The sequence below is a fragment of the Carcharodon carcharias genome, chromosome 10 (assembly GCF_017639515.1).
Source record: "Carcharodon carcharias isolate sCarCar2 chromosome 10, sCarCar2.pri, whole genome shotgun sequence".
NCBI classification, from domain to species: Eukaryota; Metazoa; Chordata; class Chondrichthyes; order Lamniformes; family Lamnidae; genus Carcharodon; species Carcharodon carcharias.
In genome coordinates this window covers 152,387,340-152,415,318 of record NC_054476.1, presented here as the reverse complement: position 1 = coordinate 152,415,318, position 27,979 = coordinate 152,387,340, and the positions used below count along the sequence as shown (strand labels likewise).

The following is a 27,979-nucleotide window of genomic DNA, read 5'->3' as shown; positions in this document are numbered from 1 at the left end:
GTTGTTGAGTTGTAATGATGTTCATTATGAAACTTGCGTTTGCTGTGCTGTTTCCTAATTTTGTGTATCCCGATTAGGTTTTCAAATGAAATGAATAAATTGAGCATTCACTTTGTTTACCAGTGGCCCTCATTAAATAGCCCACAGGTTGGGGCCTAATTAGTGTGTAGAGGGTTGTCTGGAAGAGCTCTCTGAGCAGCAGCTCCCACCACCCCTCCCCAGGCTGATTCATTGCTCTGTACTTAGGCTGCTGTGCACAGCTTGGATGGAAAGGCACGCTAGAGCTTTCTCGCTTTGCTGCTGCTGCTGTCAATTTCACTTATTTTACATTTTTTTTAGCGCAGGGTAGGCTGGTTTGTTGGTGTCGGAATGCGTGTGTGATCCCGATCGTCTCCTTCTCTCCTCTCCACCTTCCTCCCTGCCTGTGTGTGTCTCAATTTTTGTGACAATCATGCTGAACCTTGTGTCTGCTTTTCCCTGTATGGGATTCTCCCTGTGTGTGTGCATGCGTGCACACATCTCCTCCCTTGTTTCTGTCTCCTCTTTGCTCTACATCTGTTCCTTTAGCGCTCTGTGTATCTCCCCCTTGCAGTCAGTGTCCCTCTTTGCTCTTTCACATGTGCCTCCCTTTCTCATTCTTTCTCTGTGCCTTTTGACATTTGAGTCTCCCACTGTTGTCCACTCTTCGTCTGTTCCCGTTTCTGTTTGTCTCTGTTCTGTGACTACCTGTCTCTCTTGCCTTTTATTTTTACTCTCCCCTCCCCGTCTTTCCTGCCTCTAGCTGTGTGTCTTCCTCCTTGTGTCAGTGAGTGCAGATCTCTTTCTGTCACAATGTGCTTTAGTCTGTCTACTGGTTTCATGTTTCTTATTGAGTTTGTGTCTCTGCCACTTTGCATCTTGACCCCTCTTGTCTCTATTTGTGTCTCTGCTTATGTGTATATTGTCTCTCTCTCTCACCCCCCCCCCCCCCCACCACCACCCCATCTCTCTCTCTATCTCTCCCCCCACCTCTCCCTCTCTCTGTGTAGGTGTGTGCTCACGCTATTTCCCTTCCCTTTGTTTCTTAGATCTGTAACTGTTCTGAACAGGAGTGCTGTTTGAAGTGTGAAATCCTGTAGGGCAGACCGTGTCACTGGCTATAGGAGTTCCTGACTGAATGATTGGACACTCCTTTGGGCTGTTGGGAATGAGATGTACAATTTTGAAAATGAAATACTCCTCCTCTGGTCAAATAGTTGGCTATTCATGTTTAATAAAAAGAATCACTGACCTGTGGCTGCTGACTTGCTTCTTAATGTCCTTAAAATGAGACACTGACAGCTGCAGGGCCACTGAGTTAAAGATGGCTGCTTTTTCACCCCAGCCTTATATTTAAACGCTGTTGTGTTTAACTGTTTGATAAATGCTGTGTGATTATAATTTTATCTTTGTATCTTCAACTTCAGAAGCCTCACTGCCGGAGTCTATGACTGGGATTTTCCCCTTTGTCCCTGGTATCTGTCTTTTAGTGAGGCTCCTTCACTATGAAGGCTGAGCTAATAAGAACAGAAGACCATTCAGCCCCTCAAGCCTGTTCCACCCACTCATTAAAGATTCTGGCTGATCTGTATCTTAATTCCCATCCAGCCTTGGTTCCGAATGTTAAATACACAATAAATAAGTGTGTAGTCTCATCGAGTGGGCTTCAAGAAGGGGAGAAATTAATACTGGCAGTAGTCATTACGAGGCAGTCCTCACTTCACTGTGACCCTCGAATTCCCCAAGGCCTGGGAAGCCGAGCTGGCCTCCTTGAACGGACTGGTTGCCCGCCTCAGTAAAACCCAGGAGCTGGATGGCTGGACCAGATCCTCCCCTTCACCCTTGCCAGGTTCCACCTTCTTACCTGTACTAAAATTCTCTCCAGTGTTAACATATGCGAACATACAAACAAGGAGCAGGAGTGGGCCATTCAGCCCCTCGAGCCTGCTCCACCGTTCAATAAGATCATGGCTGATCTGATAGTAACCTCAAATCTGCATCCTGCCTACCCCCGATAACCTATCACCCCCTTGCTTACCAAGAATCTATCCACCTCTGCCCTAAAAATATTCAAAGACTCTGCTTCCACCACCTTTTCCGGAAGAGAGTTCCAAAGACTTAGTACCCTCCGAGGGAAAGAATTTTACCTCATCTCTGTTGTAAGTGGGCAACCCCTTATTTTTAAACAGTGACCCCTAGTTCTAGATTCTCCCACATGAGGAAACATTCTTTCCACATCCACCCTGTGAAGACCCCTCAGTATCTTACATGTTTCAATCAAGTCACCTCTTACTCTTCTAAACTCCAGCGGATACAAGCCTAGTATGTCCAACCTTTCCTCAAAAGGCAACCCTCCCATTCCAGGCAGTGGTCAAGTAAACCTTCTCTGAACTGCTTCCAACGCATTTACACCCTTCCTTAAATAAGGTGACCAATACTGTACACAGTATTCTAAATGTGGTCTCACTAGCGCCCTGTACAATTGTTGGACAACAAGTATAACCTCCCTACTTTTGTATTCAATTTCCATTGCAATAAGTGATAATGTTCTATTAGTTTTCCTAATTACCTGCTGTGCCTGCATTTTAGCCTTTTGTGATTTGTGCACTGAGACTCCCAGATCCTTCAGCATTTCTGAGCTCTGCAATCCCTCACCATTTAGATAATATGCTTATCTTTTATTCTTCTTGCCAAAAAGGACAATTTTACATGTTCCCACATTATACTCCATTTGCCAGATCTTTGCCCACTCACTTAACCTATCCATATCTTTTTGTGACCTCCTTATGTCTTCTTCACAACTTACTTTCCTACCTATTTTTGTGTCCTCAGCAAATTTGGCAAACATGCCACCCATCCCTTTAGCCAAATGAATTTATGTAAATTGTGAACAGTTGGGGTCCCAGCACTGATTCCTGTGGCACACCATTCATTACATCTTGCCAACCTGAAAAAGACCCATTTATGCCTACTCTCTGCTTCCTGTTACCCAGCCAATCTTCTATCCATGCCAAAATGTTACCCCACATACCATGAGCTTTTATTTTACGCAATAACCTCTGATGTGGCACTTTATCAAAAGCCTTCTGGAAATCTTAAGTACAGTACATCCACCAGTTCCCCTTTATCCACAGCACACGTTACTTCCTCAAAGAACAACAATAAGTTGGTTAAACATGATTTCCCCTTCACAAAACCATGTTGACTCTGCCTGATTGCCTTGAACTTATCCAAGTGCCCTGCTATAACTTCTTTAATAATAGCTTCTAACATTTTCACTATGACGGGTGTTAAGCTAACTGGCCTGTAGTTTCCCACTTTCTGTCTCCTTCCCTTTTTGAATAATGGAGTTACATTTGCTATCTTCCAATCTAATGGGACTTTCCCTGAATTGAGGGGAGTTTTGGAAAATTAAAACTAATACGTCAATTATCTCACTAGCCACTTCTTTTAAGACTCTATGATGAAGTCCATCAGGACCCGAGCACTTGTCAACCCGCAGCTCCAACGATTTACTCAGTACCACTTCTCTGGTAATTGTGATATTTTTGAGTTCCTCCCTCCCTTCCATTTCCTGATTTATAGCTGCTTCTGGGATGTTACATATATTCTCTATAGTGAAGACCTGTTCAATTCATCTGCCATTTCCTTGTTTTCCATTATTAATTCTCCAGACTCACTTTCTATAGGACCAACTTTCACTTTGATAACTCATTTCTTTTTAAAATATTTATAAAAACACTTACTCTCTGTTTTATATTTCTGGCTAGCTTTCTCTTATACTCTAATTTTTCCCTTCTTATTAATCTTTTAGTGATCCTTTGCTATTCCTTATACTCTGTCCAATCTTCTGGCCTCCCACCTATCTTTGCACAATTGTGTACTTTTTCTTTAAAGTTTGATACTATCTTTAACTTTTCTAGTTAACCCCGGATGGTGTGCCCATCCCTTGGACTTTTTCTGACTCATTGGAATCTTATCTATTCTGAAATATCCCCTTAAATGTTTGCCACTGCATCTCTATTGACCTACCCCTTAACCTAATTTGCCAATTCACTTTAGCCTGGTTTCATGCCCTCATAATTACCCTTATATAAGTTTAAAAACAAGGCCCTGGACCTACTCCCCTCTCCCTCAAACTGAATGCAAAATTCAATTGTATTATGGTTGCTGCTACCTAGGGGCACCTTCGCTATGAGATCATTAATCAATCCCATCCCGTTGCGCAATACCAGGTCTAGTATAGCCTGCTCTCTGGTTGGCTCCAGAACATGCTGTTCTAAGGAACAATCCTGAAAACATTCTATGAACTCCTCATTTAGGCTACTTTGCCCTTGATTATCGCTGTGTAATCTCCCTTAAATATCACTGTGCCTTTCTGATAAGCTCCCATTATTTCTTCCTTTATGTTCCATCCTACTGTGTGGTTACTATTAGGAGGGCCTGTACACAACTCCCACAAGTGACTTCTTGCCATTACCATTTCCCATCTCTACTCAAACTGTTTCCACATCCTGACTTCCTGAACTTAGCTTACCCCTCTCTATTGTCCTAATACCATCATTAACTAGCAGAGCCACCCCTCCACCTTTACCTCACATCCTGTCCTTCCTAAATGTCTTGTACTCTTCAATATTTAGGTCCGAATCCATGCTCCCCACCCCCCGCAGCCATGTTTCTGTAATGACTGTCAAATCGTACTTACCTTTCTATGTGCGCCCTCAGTTCATCTGTTTTTTTTCTAATGCTTCGTGCATTTGGATACAGAGCCTTTAGTTTTATCCTTTTTTATCACCTCTAGTCTCCTTTGTTGATTTACTGATAAGATGTACTCGTTATCCCTTCCTGTCATGGTCTGTTTTTCATTTCCTGTGATAAAACCTTACAAACGCTCCTTACCATTTGGCTCATTTGGGTAACCTCTTACCTCAAGGGTCAAGGCAGCAGTACCTTCCTGGTCAACCCACACCTCGCTAGTTCGGATGGCTCCATTCCATGGCATTCCAGTGCTCCATTGCTTGGTGCCACAGGCTGGAAGGATGTCCGTGATTGCTACGGTGTTTATCAATCTGGTGTCGGTGTGTGTGTTCCTCTGTCTCAGCTGTGGCTCAGTGGGTAGCGCCATTGCCTCTGAGTCAGAAGGTTGTGGGTTCAAGTCCCACTCCAGAGACTAAAGCACAAAAACCTGGGCTGATGGGCCCAGTGCCCCACTGTCTTTGCCTGCCTGGTCACACCAGGCTTTGGGTACATAACCCAGGCTAAGACTTGAAGAGTTGGCTGCTTTGCTTGTCGACCCCTGAGCCTGAAGAGTCTTGGGTGATAAACCCCCTCTCCTTGCCTCCGTTGCTTTGACCAGTGGCCCTTCACTTTGACTGTGAAGGAGGACTGAGCTGGGCTGCCTGTGAAAATAGTGTGATGGGTTTCAGTATAATGTGCTGAAGATAAGAATGATGCTGTTTGCCACCTTCAGAGCTCTTTAGTATATAAAGTGGATCCTGTTGCATTCAGTTCTGACTCTCGCTATCTGTCTCTCAATACAACCTCGTCAACATTTTAAAAAATAACATATTTATGTTCACACTTGCCCTCCATACTGCGAAAAGGGTATAGAGGGACTGGAGAAGGTGGGAAAAAAAAGATTTACAAGAATGATGCTAGACCTGAGAGATTGTAATTGTTGAGGAAGATTGAACAAGTTGGAGCTGCTTTTTCCAGAAAAGAAAATGCTGAGGGGTGAAATTTTAAAGTGACGATGTAGTTCACTAGGTTAGACATCAAGAAAATGCTGGGGGGGGGCATCCAAAAGTAGAGATCATGAATCTAAGATAATCACTAATAAATCCAATGGGGGAATTTGGGAGAAAGCTCCTCACCTAGAGAGTATAAGAATGTCGAACCCACTACCCCAAGGAACAGTTGAGGTGAAGAGTATGGATCTATTTAAGAGGAATCTCAGTAAACACATGCTGGAGAAAGGAATAGGCCAAGCTGATAAGGTGAGATGCAGTAGAGGTGGGAAGAAGTTCGTGTGGAGCATAAACACTGGTGTAGATCAGTTGGATCAAATGACCTATTTCTGTGCTGTAAATTCCATATAATGTTCCCACTTTCCCTGGTCAACCCACACCTCGCTAGTTCGGATGGCTCCATTCCATGGCATTCCAGTGCGCCATTGCTTGGTGCCACAGGCTGGAAGGATGCCCGTGATTGCTACGGTGTTTATCAATCTGGTGTCGGTGTGTGTGTTCCTCTGTCTCAGCTGTGGCTCAGTGGGTAGCGCCATTGCCTCTGAGTCAGAAGGTTGTGGGTTCAAGTCCCACTCCAGAGACTAAAGCACAAAAACCTGGGCTGATGGGCCCAGTGCCCCACTGTCTTTGCCTGCCTGGTCACACCAAAGATCGCACGGCACTATTTGAAAAGCAAAGGGAGCTCTAGTGTTCTTGCCAACATTCAGCCCTCTGTCAAAAATTTGTTCCTGTAGGTGTGAACGGCACTTCATAAAATATAACTTCTTTCTCATGTGTGGTGGGAGGAAATGTAGGAGGTGAGATATCTACTACCATATAGGAAAGGACTGGTACTGGTGTGTCTCTGTGCATGTGTCCTATTATTTCTCCGGGTTACTGTCCTATATGTATGTCTGTATCTCTCTCACTTGTGTTGTTTATATATTTGCTTTAATGGGTGTTTCTACTGTTGGCTCCTGATGTGTGGGTGTTGTGGATACTTTGGAAAGCTAAAAGTAAACTTGCTGGATTCACTGCCCATGGAAAGACTAATTTTCATTTCCCTTTCACCAGCCACCTCCCCATCACCGCCGGCAACCCTGGTCTTTTCACCTACTGGCTTTGGCAAGACTGGCTCCTTGGAAGCCAGCAACATCAACTTGGTACATCTCCCAGCTTAGTGGCAGTTTCCCTTTCTCTGTCTCTAGACCTTTAGATTGTAATGCCAGCACAAAAATAATTTAGTTAGAAAATTGAGCGCTTGCTCTTTCCTAGAATCATGGAACTTCACAAGCAGAGATGGAGGTCATTTGGCCCAACATGTCTGTACTGGCTCTTTGCAAGTGCCACTCAGTCTCGCTCTCTCTCTCGCTCTCTCTTGCTCGCTCCCTATTTCTTAGTCACTGTTCTTCTGTGTTTCTATGTGGAATGCTTGCATTTTAATTGCCCTTTGGGATGTAATGCTCTCCTAAGCAGGATTCCCTGTCTTAAGTCTATTCAAGGTCTTGGCATTTAACTGAAAAGTCAGATGAAAATATTTCTTTAAATTTAAAAAGCCTTCCATTTCACTCCCTTTTGAGGATTTCCAAATTTACAGTGTTTATTCCTAAACTCCAAACAATGGGAAGCTTGTCCTTGATGACATTCCTCCTTGTTGGGTTATTTGCAGGTTATCCGAATTAGAGAAGAAACTGAACATTGTTTTTCTTTCCTCTTTTTCAGATGGTCACACGAACAAAGAAAATATTTGTAGGTGGATTATCTGCAAATACAGTAGTGGATGATGTAAAGCAGTACTTTGAGCAGTTTGGCAAGGTAAGAGTGGATAAAGATGCTGTGGAATGTGCAGAATTGAAGCAACCATCTTAATCCCTTTGAGAAGGACAGGTCTCCTTGTTTTGGGAGTTGGCACTGGTTCTGTGCACATAGTTACGAGGCCTTGGACAATTCTGTACATGATTCCTGGCTACTACGATTCCATACAATTCTGGCTTTGAACATAAGATCAGGAGAAGGCCATTCAGCCCCTCTAACCTGTTCCACTGTCATTCAATGTGATCATGGCTGACCTGTTAGCTCCATCCATCTGCCTTGGTTTTTGATCCTTCTGTAGCCTTGTCTAGCATAGATCTATTGCTCCCCTGTTTTAAAATTGCTAACTTGTTAAATTGAGCTAGCACCTGTTGCTTTTAACGGGAACAAGTTCCGCACCTATGCGCATACATTGTGTGCACCATATGGGAGCATTGGGAGCCACTGGCGGACTTGGTTGTTGGAGCTGGTGTTTCAAATCAATGTTTGACTGATGTATTGTCACTAATTTAAGAGGCATTGCCATCTCTTGGCCATTTTTCCCATTGTGGCCACTCAGGATTCTGGTTTTCCTTGCTGCCTCCCGTGCATTATCCTACCCTCTAACAAACACAGGGCAGGCATGCCTGCACCTGACATGGATGAGGATGTCGAACCAGAGCTGGCAGCCACAGGAAGCTGTTAGGAGCGGGATTTGTGCTCGCTGATGTGTGGGACAGTGGAGACCGATGTAAACCGGCCTTTCGTTTTTAAAAAGAAACGTGGCCAATATTCTTCCCCCTGCCCTTGTCCCTTTTTCTGGGGAGAGTGCTGGTGATCTTGCACTGCATTCCCTCAGGTACTTCACCAATGGAGCCACTGCTCCTTGACCATGAGTAGCAATGAGGTATTTGAACCTTGGATGGCATCGCACTTGAGCCTGCTACTCTCCTCATCCACAGTCCATGTGAGAAATTCCAATTGGGTCTAACTAGTTGGCAGTCATGAGAGTAGAATGAGACTGGAGCTAGATGGGTTAAATTTTCAGGACTGGTTGCTGATAGCAGCTTTGTATTGATAAAGACTCATTGCGGCACAAATGGAGGCCATTTGGCCTATTGAGTCTATGCTGGTAATTAGGTGTAGAAGATTAAGAGGTGAATTAATTGGTCTTGAAAATGATGAAGTAGGGTAAATAGAGAGAAACTAAATAGAGAGAAACTATTTCCTTTGGTTGGAGACTACAGAACAAAAAGGCATAACATTAAAATTCGAGCCAGGTCATTCAGGGATGATGTCAGGAAGTGCTTCTTCACACAAAGGGTAGCGGAAACCTGGAACACTCTTCCTCCAGACAAGCTGCTGAGGCTGAGAGATCAATTGAACATTTCGAAGCTGAGCTTGATAGATTTTTGTTAGACAGGGATATCAATAGTTACCCAAGGTGGATAGAAGGTGTAAAGATACAGATCAGCCATGATCTAATAGAATGGCCCAATGATTGAGAGGCTGAACCATCTCCTCCCTGTTCCCACGTTCCAGTCCGGAATGGGAAGCCTGATTGATGTTCCGGTTGCAGACCTATTTCACCTGCTGCTTTAGTTGAACCCAGCGAGTTCAGCACTGATTGGGGATTGAACTGGGAACCTTCGGGATCTGAGTGGCTTAATGCATAAATCTACTGAGCCATCGGGGCAGCCCTTATTCTAGGCATTCATAGAAAAGAAATGTGTCAGAAGGTGCTCTTATAAAAGTAAAATGAAGGAAACCTGATGGGGCCTTGGGGACTATTTCCTTATGCTGATGTGGAATGATCCAAAGGGAAGAGGGACTACTTCCTTTTATAGTGCCTTGAAAGGAATCAACAGGATGAGAAGTTCTTGAGAATCTAAATGGAAAGTTTTAATTCAGTATTGATTCTGGAATGTGCCCTACACAGCCTTGTAGTTGAAGTGGTTTACTGCATTCATGATTTCTGTATTGGTACCCTTCTTGTTTGCACAGTTGGTTTTGCTGAACAACCTTAATATAGCCTACGAAGCCAACATACCGAGTTTTCACATTTGAGAGGAACATTTCTGTCCAAAACGTTACTAAAGACGTACGACTTGAAAGTACTGGTTTCAGTGCTGTGGTTCACAGTTGCAGTTTAAAAATGGTGTCAGGTCAGAACAACGTTAATTTATAGCAGGCCTGGTGAATCTGCTTCCTTCCTGTAACCCAGTTTGATTGTGGGTCTTGACAACCAGCTCACAGGAACATACAGAAACATCTAGCCACCTGTCGTTATAGTCACCCTAACTGTTTCTGAGCATAGAAACGAAGCTACATTTTACAAGTTTTACGTATATGCACTCTTTCTGTCCACCATTCTCCAGGTGCTGCATATGCAAATTGCTCTGTCCCACCTTTGTAAGGGAAAAGAAGTATAAGGGAATACTTGCAATGTTTGCAGCAACAACTCATCAATGTGAAATACCTGAGCCACAATGTCTGCAATCTCCTAATTGACATGCCCACAATCAAAAGTTCATTTCACCTTCAAACTAACCCAAAGGCCTTTTTTAAAATTCAGCCATGAGTTGTGGGCATCGCTGGCTGGGCCATCATTTTTTGCCCATCCCTAATTGCCCTTGAGAATTTGGTGGTGAGCTTTCACCTTCAGCTGCTGCAGCCCAAGCGGGTGTAGATACACTTGCATTGCCATTAGGAAGGGAGTTCCAGGATTTTGACCCGGTGACAGTGAAGGAACAGAGACATAGTTCCAAGTTGGGATGGTGTGTGGCTTGGAGGAGAGCTTGAAGGTGGTGGTGTTCCCATGCATCTGCTGCCCTTGACCTTCTAAATGTAGAGGTCGCGAGCTTGAAAGGTGCTGACGAAGGAACCTTGGTGAGTTATTACAGTGCATCTTGTAGGTGCGTCGGTGGCAGAGTGAGTAATGTTTAAGATGGTGGATGGCCAATCAAGCAGGCTGCTTTGTCCTGGATGGTGTCAAGCTTCTTGAGTGTTGATGGAGCTGCACTCATCCAGGCAAGTGGGAGTATTCCATCACACTCCTGACTTGTGCCTTGTAGATGGTGAACAGGCTTTGGAGAGCCAGGAGATGAGTTACTCGCCACGGAATTTCCAGTCTCTGACCTGTTCTTATAGCCACATAATTTATATGGCTAGTCCAGTTCAGTTTCTGGTGAAAAGTAATCCAGAGGATGCTGACCATTGGGGATTCAGCGATGGTAATGCCATTGAATGCTTAGATTCTCTCATTGCAGATGATCATTGCCTGGCACTTGTGCAACATGAATGTTCCTTGCCACTTATCAGTCCAAACCTGAATGTTGTCCAGGCCTTGCTGCATATGGACAAGGTCTGTTTCAGTATCTGAGGAGTCATGAATGGTGCTGAACATTGTGCAATCATCAGTGAACATCCCCACTTCTGACCTTATGATGGAAGGAAGGGCATTGATGAAGCAGCTGAAAATGGTTGGACCTAGGACACTACCCTGAGGAACTCCTGCAGTGATGTCCTGGGATTGAGATGATCTCCAACAACCATCTTCCTTTGTGCCAGGTATGACTCCAACCAGTGGAGTGTTTTCCCCCGATTCCCATTGACTCCAGTTTTGCTAAGGATCCTTGATGCCACAATCGGTCAAATGCTGCCTTGATGTCAAGGGCAGACACTCTCATCTCACCTCTGGAATTCAGCTCTTTTGTCCATGTTTTGGACCAAGGCTGTAATGAGGTCAGGAGCTGAGTGTCATGGTGGAGCCAAAACTGAGTGCCAGTGAGCAAGTTATTGCTGAGTTAAGTGCCACTGATAGCACTGTTGATGACCCTATCCATCACTCCACTGATGATCGAGAGTAGACTGATGCGGCGGGAATTGGTTGGTTTGGATTTGTCCTGCTTTTTGTGTATAGGACATACCTGGGAAGTTTTTCAAATTGCCAGGTAGATGCCGGTGTTGTAGCTGTACTGGAAGAGTTTGGCTAGGGGTGCGACAAGTTCTGGAGCACAAGTCTTCAGCACTGTTGCTGGAATGTTGTCAGGCCCATAGCCTTTGAAGTATCTTAACACCAATTAGTAGCCTTAAAGATAGTCTTAAAGGAACGGACACATCTGTATTGGCCAAATACTAGAAAGGAAAAATATTTGCAGAGTTTTGGGGAAAGAGTAGTGGAGTGGGACAAATTGGATAGCTCTCTCAAAGAACTGGCATAGGCACAATGGGCTGAGTGGCCTTCTTCTGTGCTGTATGATTTTAAGGTGCTTTGCTGTGATTCTGGTGGAGTCGTTAATTGTGTTTTGCATGGCATAATGTTGCCTTCCTTGTAAAGCTGTGCATCTTTTGACTTGCCGTGACTAGAGCCATAGGAAACTTGCTAGTTATCCACAGAATAGGTCTTGTTTACAGCACGTGCTGGCTGTACTTCAGCCATCGCATTTCAATTGTCTCACTCTATTACAGATGGAAAAAAAAGATCCTTTTTGAAAATAATAGACTGGCAGTCATGTCACGCTGGCTGCTGCCAACTTAAAGAGCCTGAAATTCTGAAGTGCTTTCCAATCTGCAAAGCTCCTCTCATCAAAAAAGCAATTAAACTCAGACTGACCCGAGGCTGTGTTTACTTAACAACGGTTGGAGTTTATGGCTGTGAGCACACCTTGGCAGCAGGATGACACTGTGTGTTACATGGCGCAACACTTTTGTCCTTGTAAAGCTGTGCTTCACCCGACTCAGGGCAGACCTGCTGCTTCAGGTAGATTGCGAGAAAGCTGATCTCTGTAATCTCAAAACAAGTTTATAGCTTGTCTTTGAAATTTATCAGGCAGCAACACATGAAAGCTCCATGGAGGATTCCAATAATGCTACCACCTCGCATTTTGGTCTATTCACGGAATCACAGGAAATGTAAAAGTGCCACCTGCCTGTGTGAGCTCTATTGTGTCATGAATCCAGGTCTTCAGAAGTTTGATTCTGAGCTGTTGCCTGGCATTCTCATGTCAGACCAGGAGAGCCCAGTTTTGATTCTTGTTTTGTGCTGTGTTAGTTAAAAGTGCTGCAGTTGGCTTCAGGATTCTTGAGAAGGGAGAGAAACTGGCTCCCAATTCCTGGACAGGAGCTCTGTATGAAACTCTGATGGGGATAGGTTTAGAGCCTCTCCCAACTCTAGGACAGAAACCTACCAGGCACCTCTGGACTTGTGTGTGGAAATTGACTGCTTGGGAGCTGTTAGGTCAAAAAACTTGTATTTATATAGCACCTTTAACATAGTACAGCGTCCAAAGGTGCTTCATAGGTGTGTGATTGGACAGAAATTTACACCAAATCAAAGAGTTAGGACAGGATGATCAAAATCTTGTTAAAGACTTAGGTAAGACATAAGTTTTAAGAAGCATCTTAAAGTGGAAAAGGAGAAGTAGAGAATTTTAGGTTGGGGATTTTGAGGCTTGGGGCCTAAGTGGCTAAAGGTGTCACTACCAATGGTGGGTCGAAGGAACCAGGGGGTGTATAAGAAGCCAGAAATGGAGGAAGGTGAAGGTCTCAAAGGATTATGGGATAGGAGGAGATTACAGAGAAGGAGAGGGGTAAGGTGATGGAGATTAGAGATGGGGAGGGGTAAAGTGATGGAGATTAGAGATGGGGAGGGGTAAAGTGATGGAGATTAGAGATGGGGAGGGGTAAAGTGATGGCGATTAGCGATGGGGAGGGGTAAAGTGATGGCGATTAGCGATGGGGAGGGGTAAAGTGATGGAGATTAGAGATGGGGAGGGGTAAGGCGGGAGATTAGGGATGGGGAGGGGTAAGGTGATGGAGATTACAGAGATGGGGAGGGGTAAGGTGATGGAGATTACAGAGATGGGGAGGGGTAAGATGATGGAGATTACAGAGATGGGGAGGGGTAAAATGATGGAGATTACAGAGATGGGGAGGGGTAAAATGATGGAGATTACAGAGATGGGGAGGGGTAAAGTGATGGAGATTATAGAGATGGGGAGGGGTAAAGTGATGGAGATTAGAGATGGGGAGGGGTAAAGTGATGGAGATTAGAGATGGGGAGGGGTAAAGTGATGGAGATTAGAGATGGGGAGGGGTAAAGTGATGGAGATTACAGAGATGGGGAGGGGTAAGGTGATGGAGATTACAGAGATGGGGAGGGGTAAAGTGATGGAGATTAGAGATGGGGAGGGGTACGGTGATGGAGATTAGAGATGGGGAGGGGTAAGGCGATGGAGATTAGAGATGGGGAGGGGTAAGGTGATGGAGATTAGCGATGGGGAGGGGTAAGGCGATGGAGATTAGCGATGGGGAGGGGTAAAGTGATGGAGATTAGAGATGGGGAGGGGTAAATTGATGGAGATTACAGAGATGGGGAGGGGTAAGGTGATGGAGATTAGAGATGGGGAGGGGTAAGGTGATGGAGATTAGAGATGGGGAGGGGTAAAGTGATGGAGATTACAGAGATGGGGAGGGATACGGTGATGGAGGGATTTGAAATCGAGGATGAGAATTTTATAATTCAGGCATTGTTGGACCAGGAACTTAGATCAATAAGCACTCGGTTGATGGCTGAACAAGACTTGGCGTGAGCTAGGATAGGGGTAGCATAGTTCTAGTGAATGAGAGGCTGGTCAGGAAAGCATTGGAATGGTTGAGCCAGGATTAGTTGAAGGGTCTGTAGTGCTTTATATCCTAGCAAAACCTAATGGCTTTTGGGAAAATAGGGAGGAAGAAAATCAAATAGTAGAATGGTTACAGCACAGAAAGAGGTGATTTGGCCTGTCTGGTCTGCACCAGCTCTCTGCAAGAGGAAGTTAAGCTGGTCCCATTCCATCTCCCATCCTCATAAACCTGCAATTATTTTCTTTTCAGTTGTTTATCCAATCCCTTTTTGAAAGCCGCAATTGAACCCTGCCTCCTCCTTACTCAGAGGCAGTGCATTCCAGATCCTAACCACTTGCTGCGTAAAAAAAAACTTCTTCCTTGTGTCGCTGGCTTTGGTTCTTTTACCAATCGCCTTAACTCTCTGTTCACTGGTTCTCAACGCCTTGGCCAAAGGGACAATTTCTCCCTATCTACTCTGTCTAGATCCCTCATAATTTTGATTCTATCAAATCCCCTCTTAACCTTCTTTTCTCCTAGGAGAACAGCCTCAGCTTCTCCAGTCTGTCCTGAGTTTTGTGTCATCTGCAAATTTTGCAAGTGTGCCCCATACACCCAAGCCTAAGTTATAGTTCCTCATCCCAGGAACCATTCTCATAAATCTTTGCTGTACCCTCTCTAAAGCCTTCACATTCATCCTATAGTGCAGTGCCCAGAATTGGACACACTACTCCAGTTGAGGCTGAATCATAGCTTTGTAAAGGTTTATGATAACTTCCTTGCTTTTGCACTCTCGGCCTCAATTTATGAAGCCCAGGATCCCATATGCCTTTTTACTCCCTTTCTCAAGCTTCCCTGCCACCTTCTATGAATTGTGCACATATATACCCCCAAGTCCCTCTAGTCCTGACCTATACTGCTTCAGGGCTGCATCCTTTAGTTTAACTTGCCTCGCTTCATTCTTCCTACCAAAATGTACCACTTCGCACTTCTCTGCATTAAATTCTGTCTGCCTCATGTCCGTCTGTTCTGCCAGCTTGCCTATGCCCTCGTGAAGTCTATCATCATACTCCTTGCAGTTCACAGTGCCTCCTGAGTTTTGTGTCATCTGCAAATTTTGCAAGTGTGCCCCATACACCCAAGCCTAAGTTATTCAGATATATCAAGAAAAGCAGTGGTCCCAGTACTGAGCTGATGGGAAGCCCACTTCCTCCAGCCTGGGAAACAACTGTTCGCCCTACTCTTGTTTCCTGTCACTCAGCCAATTTTGTATCCATGCCACCACTGTGCTTTTTATGCCATTAAAGTTGTCTCTTCCCACACCAAATATAAAATACAAAAGAAAATGCTCTCAAGCTCAATAAATTTAAAAGATTGAGTGCTAACCAGTTCCCCCTGTTGTGTGCTACAATACAAACAGTCCCACTAATGAGGACCTTTGCCCTTCAGTGATTCACTCTCTCTATTTTCCACTTCAGCTGATGTTGAATTAATGGGTTTCTCATTCCTGTGGTCAGATGCTCAATGGTCATTCGTTTGGACACTAAGGTTGCCATGATGCAATCCTTCCCACTAAGGAACATGGTTAAATGAGGTAATTGCAGACTCACAGTTCCTGTGTTATGTCCAATTTATTGAAGTGAGAAATAGGCCATGATTCAAAAGTTTCACCGTTCATCTTCCTTTCTTCGTAGGGTTCCGATTTTAATCCTGATTGTGGGCGATTGTGCCAGTCAGCTGGCGTTCTTGGTCTGATTCAGCTTGGTTTGGGGTTGGGAGCAGGGCAGCGAGTGGGCCAAAAGTTTTTGATGGGCATCTATACTCCTCTGTGTCAGCTGTGGCTCAATGACTTCCAAGTCAGAAGGTTGTGGGTCAAAGTCCCACTCCAGAGATTTGAGCGCAAATTCCAGCTAACACTGCTAGTGCAGTACTGAGAGGGTGCTGCACTGTCTTTCGGGTGAGACGTTAAAGAAAGGCCCCATCCGACCCCTCAGGTGGACAGAAAAGAAACCATGGCCATTATTTCAAAGAAGGGCCGGGGAGTTCTTCCTGGTGTCCTGGCCAATTTTTATCCCTCAATCAACATCACATAAACAGATCTGCTAGTCATTATCACGCATTTTGTACTTTACAAGGGTGACTATACTTCAAAAAGAACTTAATTGCCTGTAAAGCACTTTGGGCGGCTCTTTGGTTGTGAAAGGCGCTATATAAATGAAGTCTCTTCATGTTCCTTGTCCCACGAAAAAATATTGTTTAAAACGGAAACCTAAAACCAACCTTGTGGAAGTGGCCTGCAACCCATCCTTTAAGAACCACTGGTTAGCAGCTACCAAGGATTGGTGTGTACTTGGTGTCTGTCGATCAGTACCTTTAATTAATATTGTGTGGGTTTTTCAATGTACATGGTAGGATCCCGATTTAGCATGTTCCAAATAGACACTTGTCAGAACAGTCTGAGCCATCTGTTCAAGGGCCCCAACCAAACTGGCAGGTGGGGTGCAGATTTGAGCAGGAACAAGGCGGGTAAGTGAATCTTCCGTGATTTTTGGTGTGCTACTGATGGTTAGAGTTATAACATGTTAGCAGATTTAGTGAGAATTATAAGCAGACAAGTTAAGAAGTAACTGGCTTTTGGAAGGCCTGTCTTTTGTTGGTGTGCTCCTGTGGCAAGGCATTGGGGAAGGATTAGGGAATATAAACCAGTTCATTCTGAATGTTAGGAGGCACTGGGAGAGCCTGTGACTTTGCTATGGTGGCAATAAACCTGTTGTAAGGTACAGGCTAACTTTGGACTCATTCTTCCATGACATACAATTATTGGAATTGACACTGCCTCCTTGTACCCATAGTTTAATTTAAAACTGTACTCCCAGACAGGCTGTTATTTCTCATTCAGTATTTGGGGTTCAAGTGCCTTTAGTGGTTAAAGAAACCGTTGGGGTAAGGATTTCTCTGGTGCCAGTATGTAGTGATGTGACTGAGCTTGTGAAACCTGTCTTCATCAATGTAACAAATCTTGTACACCTTAGAATGTATTAACTAGAAGCAACTACATGTAGCACAGCCAAAGAAATCCTTACAACTCTGAGATGGTGAATCAGATTTCCAAAATGCCTATGCTTGGAAGAGAGTTCAGTAACCCAGGTTCTGTTGCATTATATTTCAAACTGGCCTCTGACCTTGGAAGTTGGCCAATGTTAGTCATCTCTTGTGGACAGAGAGACTGAATTGACTAATATAGATAACTCTGATCCTTTGTAACACTTGATGCAGTTTGTGGTGAGTGCTCTGAGCCGTCATTTCACCTATAACTATTGTCAGCCATTGCTCAAGGACAGTTATTGTCAATGAGAGCAGTGCGAAATCCGCTTGCCATGTCGCTCCATCACCGTGTCAGCTAGGTAACTGAGGAAGCTTCCAGTTAATCTTCGATTAAAATGACGCTGAACCCTGTGCCCCTGCCCCAACCCCATAGTCCACACCCCATCCGGAGAGGCTGCAAGAAAGACCTAGCAGTGGTGTGATGAGGGGAAGAGCTTGTTTTCTCCTGTGCACCAACTGAACAGCTTTAATTGGCTTTTTTTTTATAAATAGAAGGAGCAACAAAAAGAACACAACCAGATATGTACAAGATTATTTTCTAAGGATATTCTCAGTCACTCTGACAGCATCTCTCGTGGGCATTGTGTGCTTTTCTTTTTCCATTCTCGGCATCTAGGCATTGACGGCGAACCCAGCGTTTTGTTTCTGTTCCTAATTGCTGTTGAGAAGTTGGTGGTGGGCTTCTTGACCTGCTGCAGTGCATGCAGTGTGGGTAGACCCACCATGCTGTTAGGGAGAGTGTTCTCGGATTTTGACCTGGTCACAGTAAAGGAACAGTGATATAGTTCCAAGTCAAGATAGAGTGCGACTTGGAGGGGATGATGCTCACACGGCACTTGGTCCTTCGGTCTTTCTGGTTAGCGGAGTTTATGGGGTGATCGTAAGCTGGGCTGGATTTTTCTGTAACATCGGTTACTGTTCGAGTCGGTATCAGCAAACTTGTATTTATTATCTTACTGACGGCATCCCAAAGTGTTTCACTGTGAATGGTTATTGAAGTGCAGTCACCATTGTTGCACAGGCAAAAGTGGCAGCCGTTTGACACACAGCAAGATCCCACAAATAGAAATATGGTGAATGGTCAGTTATCCCGCTCTTGGCGATGGGATAGCTTAGGAATTAAGGGATAGGGTGAGAAAGTGGAGTTGCGGTAGTAGATCAGCCATGATCTTATTGAATGGCCGAGCAGGTTCGAGGGACTGAATGGCCTAGTCCTACTCCTGTTTCTTGCGTTCTTATGTAATGGTTGTGCAACGTGCGCTGACTCACCAGTGCCCTTGATTTGCTGCCTTGGCCCCGAGATGATCATGGTGCTTTGTGCGGACAGTGAAGATGAGCTGGGTGTTCTTGGGATGTCCTGATCAAGAGCATGCCCTCTAAAAAGAAGATAAACCCTCTTGTTCACCCGTTTGCTGCCTGGACGTTATTAAATGTGGAATGGCTTCCTTATGTAACATCAGTCACAACAAATTCCACGTCTGTCAGGCACTTTGAGATGTTTTGACACTGCGATGTGTTGCAATACAAATTGTAGCTGTTTTATTTCTACCCACAGAAGTGACGTTGGAGTCTTTTATTAAAGGAAGTCTGTGGCAAAGTTTTGGTTATTCTCTGCCATGAACCTAAATGATGGAGCTGGGGCTGTTGCTGCAACACTTGTGAAGAGTTTTACCGTAGGGTTGACTAAAGCAGAAACCAGATTCTCTTTGAAATCCAGAGATGGAGACCAAGTCTCACACTCGCAACTTCTCATCCACGGATGAAGTAGTGAGTGGAATAATTAGTTTTGAAGGCCTCTCCTTAGTCAGCGCTTTAGCCTAATCGGCTTTGTCTGCCCTCAACAAAGTGAGCTTATTCTGCTAAGCTGCAGTAACTCCTGTCTCGTTGTTTTTTTTTTCAAATTCATTTTCTCTTTTATATTTTCTGCCAGAGTTTTTCTTTCTGTGACCGTACAAGTCATTTCCAATTCAGTGGGTCACTACAATCGTCCCTTTATAAGGCAGCTGCCCTAGTTCCCAGGCCCCTTGTCTCCTCTGACTCTTTCTCCCTCACTCTTTCTCTCTCACTCTTTTTCTCTCTCTCTCTCTCTCTTTCCCACTACAGCCTACCTTTACAGGTTTATTTTAAGAATAGCCAGGCCTGCGAGAGGGGCCTCTGAAGTCATTACGCAGTACTTAGCATGAGAAAAGGTGCTTTTCTCTACATGTGACCATTTTCTGGTAAGGTTTAATAGGCTGGTACCAGTGTGTACAAGGAGGAGGCTTCTTAGCACAGATGAAAGCCCAGCTCGTTTAAGCTTGGGCAGATCCGTGAAATCCTCATGTCTTTTATTTATTGATGCACTGTTTTTACTTGCCTTATGTATGACTTATGGTTAACATAACTGTCTGGGAATTCACACCTCACTAGTCTGTGTTTGTTGGTGAGCCACATTTCACAAAGCAAAGAAGAAGAAGGACAGACTTGGAAATGGTTTAAAAACGACTCAAATTTGATTGAGATGGAAGGCTTTTCAAACTGTCACCTCCTGTTTTAACCTCCAGAACATCTGGTTAATGTAAGCAGCTTTAATTAAAGGGATGATCCCTCTCCTCAGCCCTGTGCGCGACTTCTGTTCTGAGTCGAAATGAAAGCAAGTAGCAGTGATTCACTCCCACATACTTCATCTTGGTGTCCCAACTGCTCTGTGCAGCTTCTATTACTGATTCAGTTTGAACGCTGTAATGCGATTGCTGCAGCTTCCTTCCATTGACTAGATGTAGTCATTATCCCATGACCTTTCCAGTTTAATGTGGGATTGCCCCCTGGTAGCTGCACATCTAACGGACAAGCCCAGGAAGCAGCTGGGACAAAGGCCGTTTGCGGGGGTGATTGAGGGGGCTTGGCAATAGTCCTGCTGCTTTACTGCAATTTATAAAACCTTTTTGTTGTGAAGGGAAAAAGGTAATGTTTTTTTTTAATATCGAGGTGTATTGCAGATTTGATTCCTTCATCCTCACTCAAAATGGACGCTAAGGTTTGCTTTCAAGATGGCGAAGGTTGCTCTTTGGGAAATCAGCCACGACCGTCGTCCCCAGGTCAGATAGAGCAGAGTTAGGGCCAGGCCTGAGTAAGAGTCTCCTTACGCTGGACTTAACCTGGCAGAGGAGTACGCCCTAAATGTTTCCATTTCACATGCCAGCCACCCATATGGTCTGTTCTGTGTTGTGGTCTTGAATTCTCCACTGGAAACGACATGTGAGGTTTTCCCAACATCGTTTTTGCCCCAGCCATGGGGACGCCGTTGAGGCCAGGCCTTTCAGGAGAAAGTACCTCCCTATCCAGTTGTTGGCTAGTTCTACAGAGGAATTTCCGAGTGCTGACTAACATTTTTCTCAGTCATTGCCTGTTTTAGGCTTATGACCTTTGAAACTGGGAGGGGTTTTGGAGAGAGCCAGTAGGAAGAAAGTATCTCCTCTGGCAAGTGGGCCAGCAACCAGAGGGCACAGAGTTAAAATAATTGTCAACGGAAATGGGGAGAACTCTTTTTTTTTTTCTCATACAGAGGGTCGATCAGATCTGGGTCACGCACCCAGGAAGTTCATCGGAACTTTCAAAAGGGTTTCTTCTTTATTCTTTCACGGGATGTGGGGCGTCACCGGCGAGGTCAGCATTTGTTGCCCGTCCCTAATTGCCCTTGAAGCTGAGTGGCTCGCTAGGCCATTGCAGAGGGCCAACCCCCGAGCCAACCACATCTGCTGTGGGTCTGGAGTCGCATGTAGGCCAGACCAAGTAAGAACGGCTGATTCCACCAGCCCCCCCCCCCCCCCCCCCCCCCCCCCCTTAAGGGGCAATAGTGATTGTCACGGGCTGGGTGGGAGAATTTGAAGAGCTGTTGACCTTTAACGGCCCTCCAACTTTTCCAGCCCCACCCCACCCATGACAACGTCCGCTGGTGTTGGGGCCGGAAAACCCTGCCCTAAATTGGACAGCGCTTTCAGATAGCCAGTGCAGGTATGATGGGCTGAGTGGCTTCCCTCTGTGCTGGAAGATGGTGCGAGATTTGTGTGTGTTAACCGAGAGGCTTAACCTGTGTTAACCAAAAATGGGGGGGGGGGGGGGGCGAAGCAACAAGTGGGAGCTTCAGTTACTCTTAAAGCTTTGATTAAGCCGCGATGCCAGTTGTGACAAAACTGGGGCTGGTCCGTTTCATTATTTTGGTGACTGTTTTGTCCTCCGTTTTATTGCCCTACACCCAACATCTAGATGGCATCCACGAGTCTCGCAGGCCTCGTACAGGCCTGTCATTAGTCCAGCTTTTGACAGGTTAGAAAATATGATTATGGATGGAGGTCTACTGATGTCAGGGATGACATCTCTGCAGCACCTGATAGCGATGATGCAGCCAAATTGGCTGTCAAACATCTGCTTCACGTAAATTGAGGGAACAGATTCACGCGAGTCTTGAGCGGTGATTTTTTTTTTCTCTTTCTCTCTCTCTCTTCTCGATTCAAGCCTGCCTTTATTCTTTTTCTGTTTTTTTGGTTGTTGTCTGTATCTCCAAATTCATGTAATCGTTTACATCCTGTTGAATTTTGTTACGATCCTGAGGCGAGACCTTTTCTCTCCCTGCAGCCCCCCTCCCCCCCGGAATGCTCTCTGGGGGAGGCGTATAAATGTATATATTAAAAAAAATTGGATTTGTGAGCCTGATGTGGTTTGTGAGGCAAAAAAAAGATTTCCCACGTTGTTGTCATTGTTAGTTTTCAAAGGAAGCCGTTCGAGGAAGGCTAACAAATCTTTGAGTCCTGTGAGTCTCTCCGATCCGATTGCTTTCCAAGGGATGTTGTGAGGGGTGGGGGTTTTTACTGGCAGAATTGGCAGTAGTAATGATAATAAACGGCATGGACTCGATGGGCCTCCTTCTGTGAATTATTATGGCCTCAAGATGGAGTCGGTGATTCAATGGTAACCCTGGCGGTATAACTGTGACCCTCACGGGACCTACCGACAGGCTAACACACCTCCCTGTTTCAGGCTCTTGGCCCCTATTGACAACTACAACAACTTGCATTTGCATAGCACCCTTAATCTGGTCAAATGTCCGAAGACACTTCACTGGAGCAGTTAGTAAACTAAATCTGACACCAAGCCGTGTGAGGAGGCATTAGGATAGGTGACCGGAAATTTGGTCAAAGAGGTAGGTTGTAAGAAGTGCCTGTTATGTTGTTTGATCTCAGTCAGGGTGATCGGTGGAGTTATTAGGATTGTCACTAGCGGAGTGGGGAAGGCAGTCCTGCTCGCTCACTCTGCAATGATCTGTGCTGGAAATGGTACTTCTAACCTCTGCGATCGGGTAGTGGGAGGGCTCCCTGCATTTGGGCAGTCAAAACTCCGCAACAGACCGTGCCTTCAAGCGAAGAAGGGACACGCTGGGGGTGATTAAAGGTTGAAGGACACATTTTGACTGCTTTAGATTTTACGTTAAACACAAATTGGTCATTTTGCTGAAGACAGACAAAGAATCAATCTTGAATAGAAAGAATAAGTGTTGGGCAAACTCAGCCAGTCGGGCAACAAATATGGAGAAGGAAGCAGTCTCAATGTTTCAAGTCCGATATGACTCTTCTTCAGGAATTAAGATCAATCTTACCTGCCTTCCAGTGCAGCAATGTTCTTTTATTTGCCTCTATCCAATAATACAAGCCATTTTCTAAAGACACAACAGACCTTAGTGTCAAAGCTGCTGAAGCTGCATAACCCATGGTTTGGGTTGGCTGTGGGGCCCCAGGTCTGGGCCCTTGGTAGGCCTAGACTGGGTCTGTTGTGGGTTTAGGGTTGCCGACCCTCCGGGTTTTGCCTCGAGGATCCAGCAATTGAAGATCAACCTCCAGGACATTGCTGGGTGCAAACCTGGAGAACAATCATCGGGACATTAAAAAATATTTTTTTTAGAACTTTTCTCTTTACCAGATATAAAAATATTGAAAATTAGGGGGTTGGGGGCGGGGGGGGGGAAGGCTGCTTGGCTGATAGCCCTTTGGGTAATGAGTCTTTTTACTTTCCATTTGGCATAGGAAGGCAGTATGTGGCAAGGTTGGATGTGTTGGCCAACTAATGGCTGGAGGGTGGGGGCAAGTCATGTGGTGAAGCCTCCAGGAATACATTTAATCACAGTTGGCAACCCTATGTGAGCCCCAGGCCTGGGCCTGATGTAAGGTGCTGGACCGGGCCTGCTATAGGGTCCTGGACCGGGCCTGCTATAGGGTCCTGGACCGGACCTGCTGTAGGGTCCTGGACCGGGCCTGCTATAGGGTCCTGGACCGGGCCTGCTATAGGGTCCTGGACCGGGCCTGCTATAGGGTCCTGGACCGGGCCTGCTATAGGGTCCTGGACCGGGCCTGCTATAGGGTCCTGGACCGGTCCTGCTATAGGGTCCTGGACCGGGCCTGCTATAGGGCCCTGGACCGGGCCTGCTATAGGGTCCTGGACCGGGCCTGCTATAGGGCCCTGGACCGGGCCTGCTATAGGGCCCTGGACCGGGCCTGCTATAGGGTCCTGGACCGGGCCTGCTATAGGGTCCTGGACCGGGCCTGCTATAGGGTCCTGGACCGGGCCTGCTATAGGGTCCTGCTATAGGGTCCTGGACCGGGCCTGCTATAGGGCCCTGGACCGGGCCTACTATAGGGCCCTGGACCGGGCCTGCTATAGGGTCCTGGACCGGGCCTGCTATAGGGTCCTGGACTGGGCCTGCCCTGGGGCCCTGGACTGGGCCTGCTGTAAGGCTCTGGGTCTGTTGTGGGCCTCAGTTTAAATCTGTAACCAGAGGACCATTTGCAGCGCTTTCTGGATGTATTTATGACCTTAGTTAATCGGATCATTTTTTTCCTCTGTGTGTTACTGAAATATTCTGTAGCAGGTTGTCAGTTACTCCTCAGAGATGCTTGTAAATCATCCGGCTGTACTGAGGAGAGATTGGCTGATCTTAAATTGAAGACCTTTTCCCTAAGATAGACAAATAGGGAGTTGGAATGGAAGATGGCAGAGGTAATAAAAATCATGATGAGTTTTCAAAACTAGACTTGTGCCATCAGAATTTTTTTTTGTGTGGTGTTATTTCATACATCGATAAGACCTGGGTTGATATTATTTAACTGAAAGCTGCTGTGTTTAACACAGGGAAGTCTGCAGGCTCTGAAAATGGAATTGTGCTATTAGTCCTGTCACTGGCCCTCCCCCCCCCTCCCACTTTTCTCCCCTGCTCTCCAACCTAAAGGCTCTGATTTTTGCTGGCGTTCTCTTACACAGGAACAGGAGGAGGCCATTCGGCCCCTCCCCACCGTTCAGCCTCTCGAGCCCGGCCCACCCATTCGGCTCCTCGAGCCTCTTCCACCTCTTAGGTCATGGCTGATCTGTATCTGAACTCCATCCACCTGTCCTGGTTCCATATTCCTTGCTTAATGAGAATCTACTCATCTCAGCTTAGAAATTTTCACTTGACCCTCGGACTCAACAGCATTTCGGGGGAGACAATTCCAGATTTTCACTACCCTTGGTGCAAGGAAGTGCTTTCTGACATCATGCCTGAGCGACGAGCTCTAATTTATATCCCCACACTGACCCCCGCTCCCCCACTCCATCACCAATGGAAAAGTTTATTAAATCAGAAATGTAAGTTTTCACTATCTTCAATTTAGAGGTATAAAAACAGAGCAGAAGAACTGCCCGAAATGACGTAGAATCTCTTAATTTTAAATAAACAAAACCGTGTGATCTTGTTTCAAGCCTCTGAATATTTGAAGCTGTCATCAGTCTGCCTGGCTTCACGACCAAGGCCTCAGGCTTCAAAGCTTTGCCGACTGATGAGACAGAAGGAATTATGGAGTTCCCTTCATTATACCAGGATCTAACAGAAATACAGTGGATGTGCTGGGAAATAGAAGGATCTACTGAGACTGAGATGAGGCAGATGGAATGGGAAGAGAGCCTTGTTGAGTATAGACATCACCAAGGGCTAGTTGGGCCCAATAGCCCATTCCTGTGCTTTATATTCTATGTAATTTGATGTACAGTCAGCATCTGGTGATTGGCATCACCTGAATGATACCCAGGACTAAACAATGGAGACGGGTTTCAAAGACTAGGCTTGTATTCCCCTGAGTGTAGAAGATTAAGGGGTCATCTAATCGAAGTATTTAAGATGATCAAAGCGTTTGATAGGATGGACAGAGAGAAATAAAGCATTTCCTCTGGTTGGGGAGTCCAGAACAAGGGGGCATAATCTTAAAATTTGAGCCAGGCCTTCCTTTGAGGGGTGATGCCAGAAATAACTTCTTCACACAAAAGGGGAGTGGAAACCTGGGACCACGTGGTGGGAGGGGGGTGGGGGGGCGCAAAGGGAAAGGAACAAAATTAACAGGGGTGGGGGGGCAGGTTGCTGCCCCCACCCCAAAACCGCACTTATTTACTGCTTTGGTGGCAGCTACAGGATGAGAGGCCCCGGAGAGTACGTTGTCTCCCTTGTCTCTAGCAGTCGGAGTATGCTGGCACAGTGTGAGGGAATTGTCAGTGTTGGTGTAAGCGCAGAAGAAATAGGAGATGGGGAAGGCTGCACTGCCCCTAAAGCATGGCCCAACATTTAATATGATTATGGTTGATCTTTGACATCAACTACACACACCGCCCCACCCCCCCCAAAATGTTCCCCATATCCCATGATAAGAATCCAAAAATGTACTGAACACTGTCTTAAGTAAACTTGAGCACTGAGTATCTACAACCACCTGGGGTAGAGAATTCCAAAGAAACACAACCTTCTCAGTACTGAAGTTTCTTATCCCAGTACAGTATCTTTAGAGGGACAATGCACCATCAATCTCCACAAGTGAACCATACACACTTGGAAACAGGCTATTCTGATCCGTTAAGTTAGTTGGTATCTTTTGGGGCTCCGTAGTTGGCCTCAGGATCTCTGGGTCAGGGAAGGGACTTGTGTTGTTTAAACCTTGCACAGTGACTGCTGCTGAAAGGGGACTGGATGAGAGTTGTGTATGAACTGGCTAGTCCTCAGTTAAAGTACATCGTCCAATTCTGGACATCACACTCCAGGAAGGATGTCAAGGTTGTAGGACCATCAACTCTGTGAAGAACGCTCTTTGGTCTGCCCAAAGCTTGCTGGTCTTCCAGTGCGAGGAGTTGTCCAAGGTCCAGGACTATGTTCAGAGAGACAGACGCACTAAAGCTTGGGGCAGCCACCACAAAGGCCCAATGGGGAAAAGCCACTGCCTAAGGGGTAGAGGGGCTGGAAACTGGGTAAAACCCCTCAGTTTGTATGCATAACGAGGAATAAATCTTGTAAATGTTAAACATAATTGTTAATGTGGTGAGTAATACAGCATTGGAAGAAATGGATTTAGTTTGCACCTTATGTAATGTCAATGATCATGAATTGTACTAAATTTTATGAATAAAGTCAAGGCTTTGGGAGGTGGTGTAAAGGAAATTGGCTACAAATGGACTGGGGATTGGGGACTTCAATTATGTGGAGAGACTGGTGAAGCTGGGATTGTTCCCCTCAGACCAGCGAAGGTTAATGGGAGATGTAAAGAGATGCTCAAAGTTCTGAGAGGTTTGATAGAGTAGATACGGAGAAACTGTTTTGGTTGGTAAGTGGGTCAGTAACCAGTGGACACAGACTTAAGATAATTGGCAAGAAATTCAGAGGGGCAAATGCAGAGTTTTTTTTACACAGCAAGTTGTTGTGATTTGGAATGCACTGCTGAAAGATTCAATAATAGCATTCAAAGGGGAAATGCTAAATATTTGCGGGGTTATGGGGATTAAGGAAAGGAATGGAGCTAACTGGATAACTCTTTCAAAGAGCTGGCATCGAAACAATCAGCAGAATGGCATCCTTCTGCGCTGTGTGATTCTATGAACAGGACCATGTCTGTATTGTGATACACCCCCAAGTTAATTGGAATTAACCTACCATCGCTTTCGGTCTGGGTTTGTATGGAGAGAAGGTTCCACTCACAAGCAGGTAGCGGACCTGGGGTCCAGAGCGAGTTGGGGCATTCAGCTGAGGGAGGGGGTGGAGAGAAATTGGGATATTAGTAATAAGGAGCACAGAGAGTGTGAGAGAAAGAGAAGGGAAGTTTTGACTTGCTCCAGAGTAATCAGCTCCCTCAGTGATTTAGACAGCATGGTGATGGTGACAGGAGGCCGAGTTTCTGGTAGAAGCACACACGGCGTTGTATTTGTTTGTGAAAACAGCAGAACAATGGTATATTTGGAGAGGGAATTAAGTGCAGCATCTGTCTGCCTAAACAGCAGATAATGAAGCTGCTCCGAATGTCAGAGCATCATTCCCAAATGCTTAATTAGTTTTTATTTCCAGGTTAATGATGCTGACAGAGTACTGAGGCTCCGGGGGTGGGGTGGGGTGGGGGGGGGGTGGGGGGGCGTATGGGGAGTTGGGAGTGGGGGTGGGGAGCCAGTGGAGTTGTGGGGCTGGGGAGCCAGTGGAGTTGTGGGGCTGGGGGAGGGGGAGGTAGGCAGCGAAGTACCAGCACTTAACTCAATGAATTTTCCCGAATTCATCACCCCCACCTCCCCAGCCCATGCTCTCCGTCTCCCGCTTCTCTCAGTACAGTAGGGCCTGTGAGTTGTGGTTGCCCCCTGGTCCCATAACTAAGCATCTTCCAATACCGGAAAGCAGAGCTGGATGAACTTCTGTTGAGAATGTTGGCAGC

General features: G+C 45.7%; 1 protein-coding gene across 14 annotated transcripts in view; it reads left to right on the top strand.

The window, feature by feature from the left end:
• The window catches only part of msi2b (musashi RNA-binding protein 2b), a 522,720-nt gene that overhangs the window by 138,999 nt on the left and 355,742 nt on the right, over nucleotides 1-27,979 (top strand). For all 14 annotated transcript variants that reach the window (XM_041197726.1, XM_041197725.1, XM_041197718.1 and 11 more), the window contains exon 6: nucleotides 7,467-7,559. In XM_041197726.1, coding sequence (XP_041053660.1) covers nucleotides 7,467-7,559 — 93 coding nt within the window. The remainder of the gene's footprint in view (nucleotides 1-7,466; nucleotides 7,560-27,979) is intronic.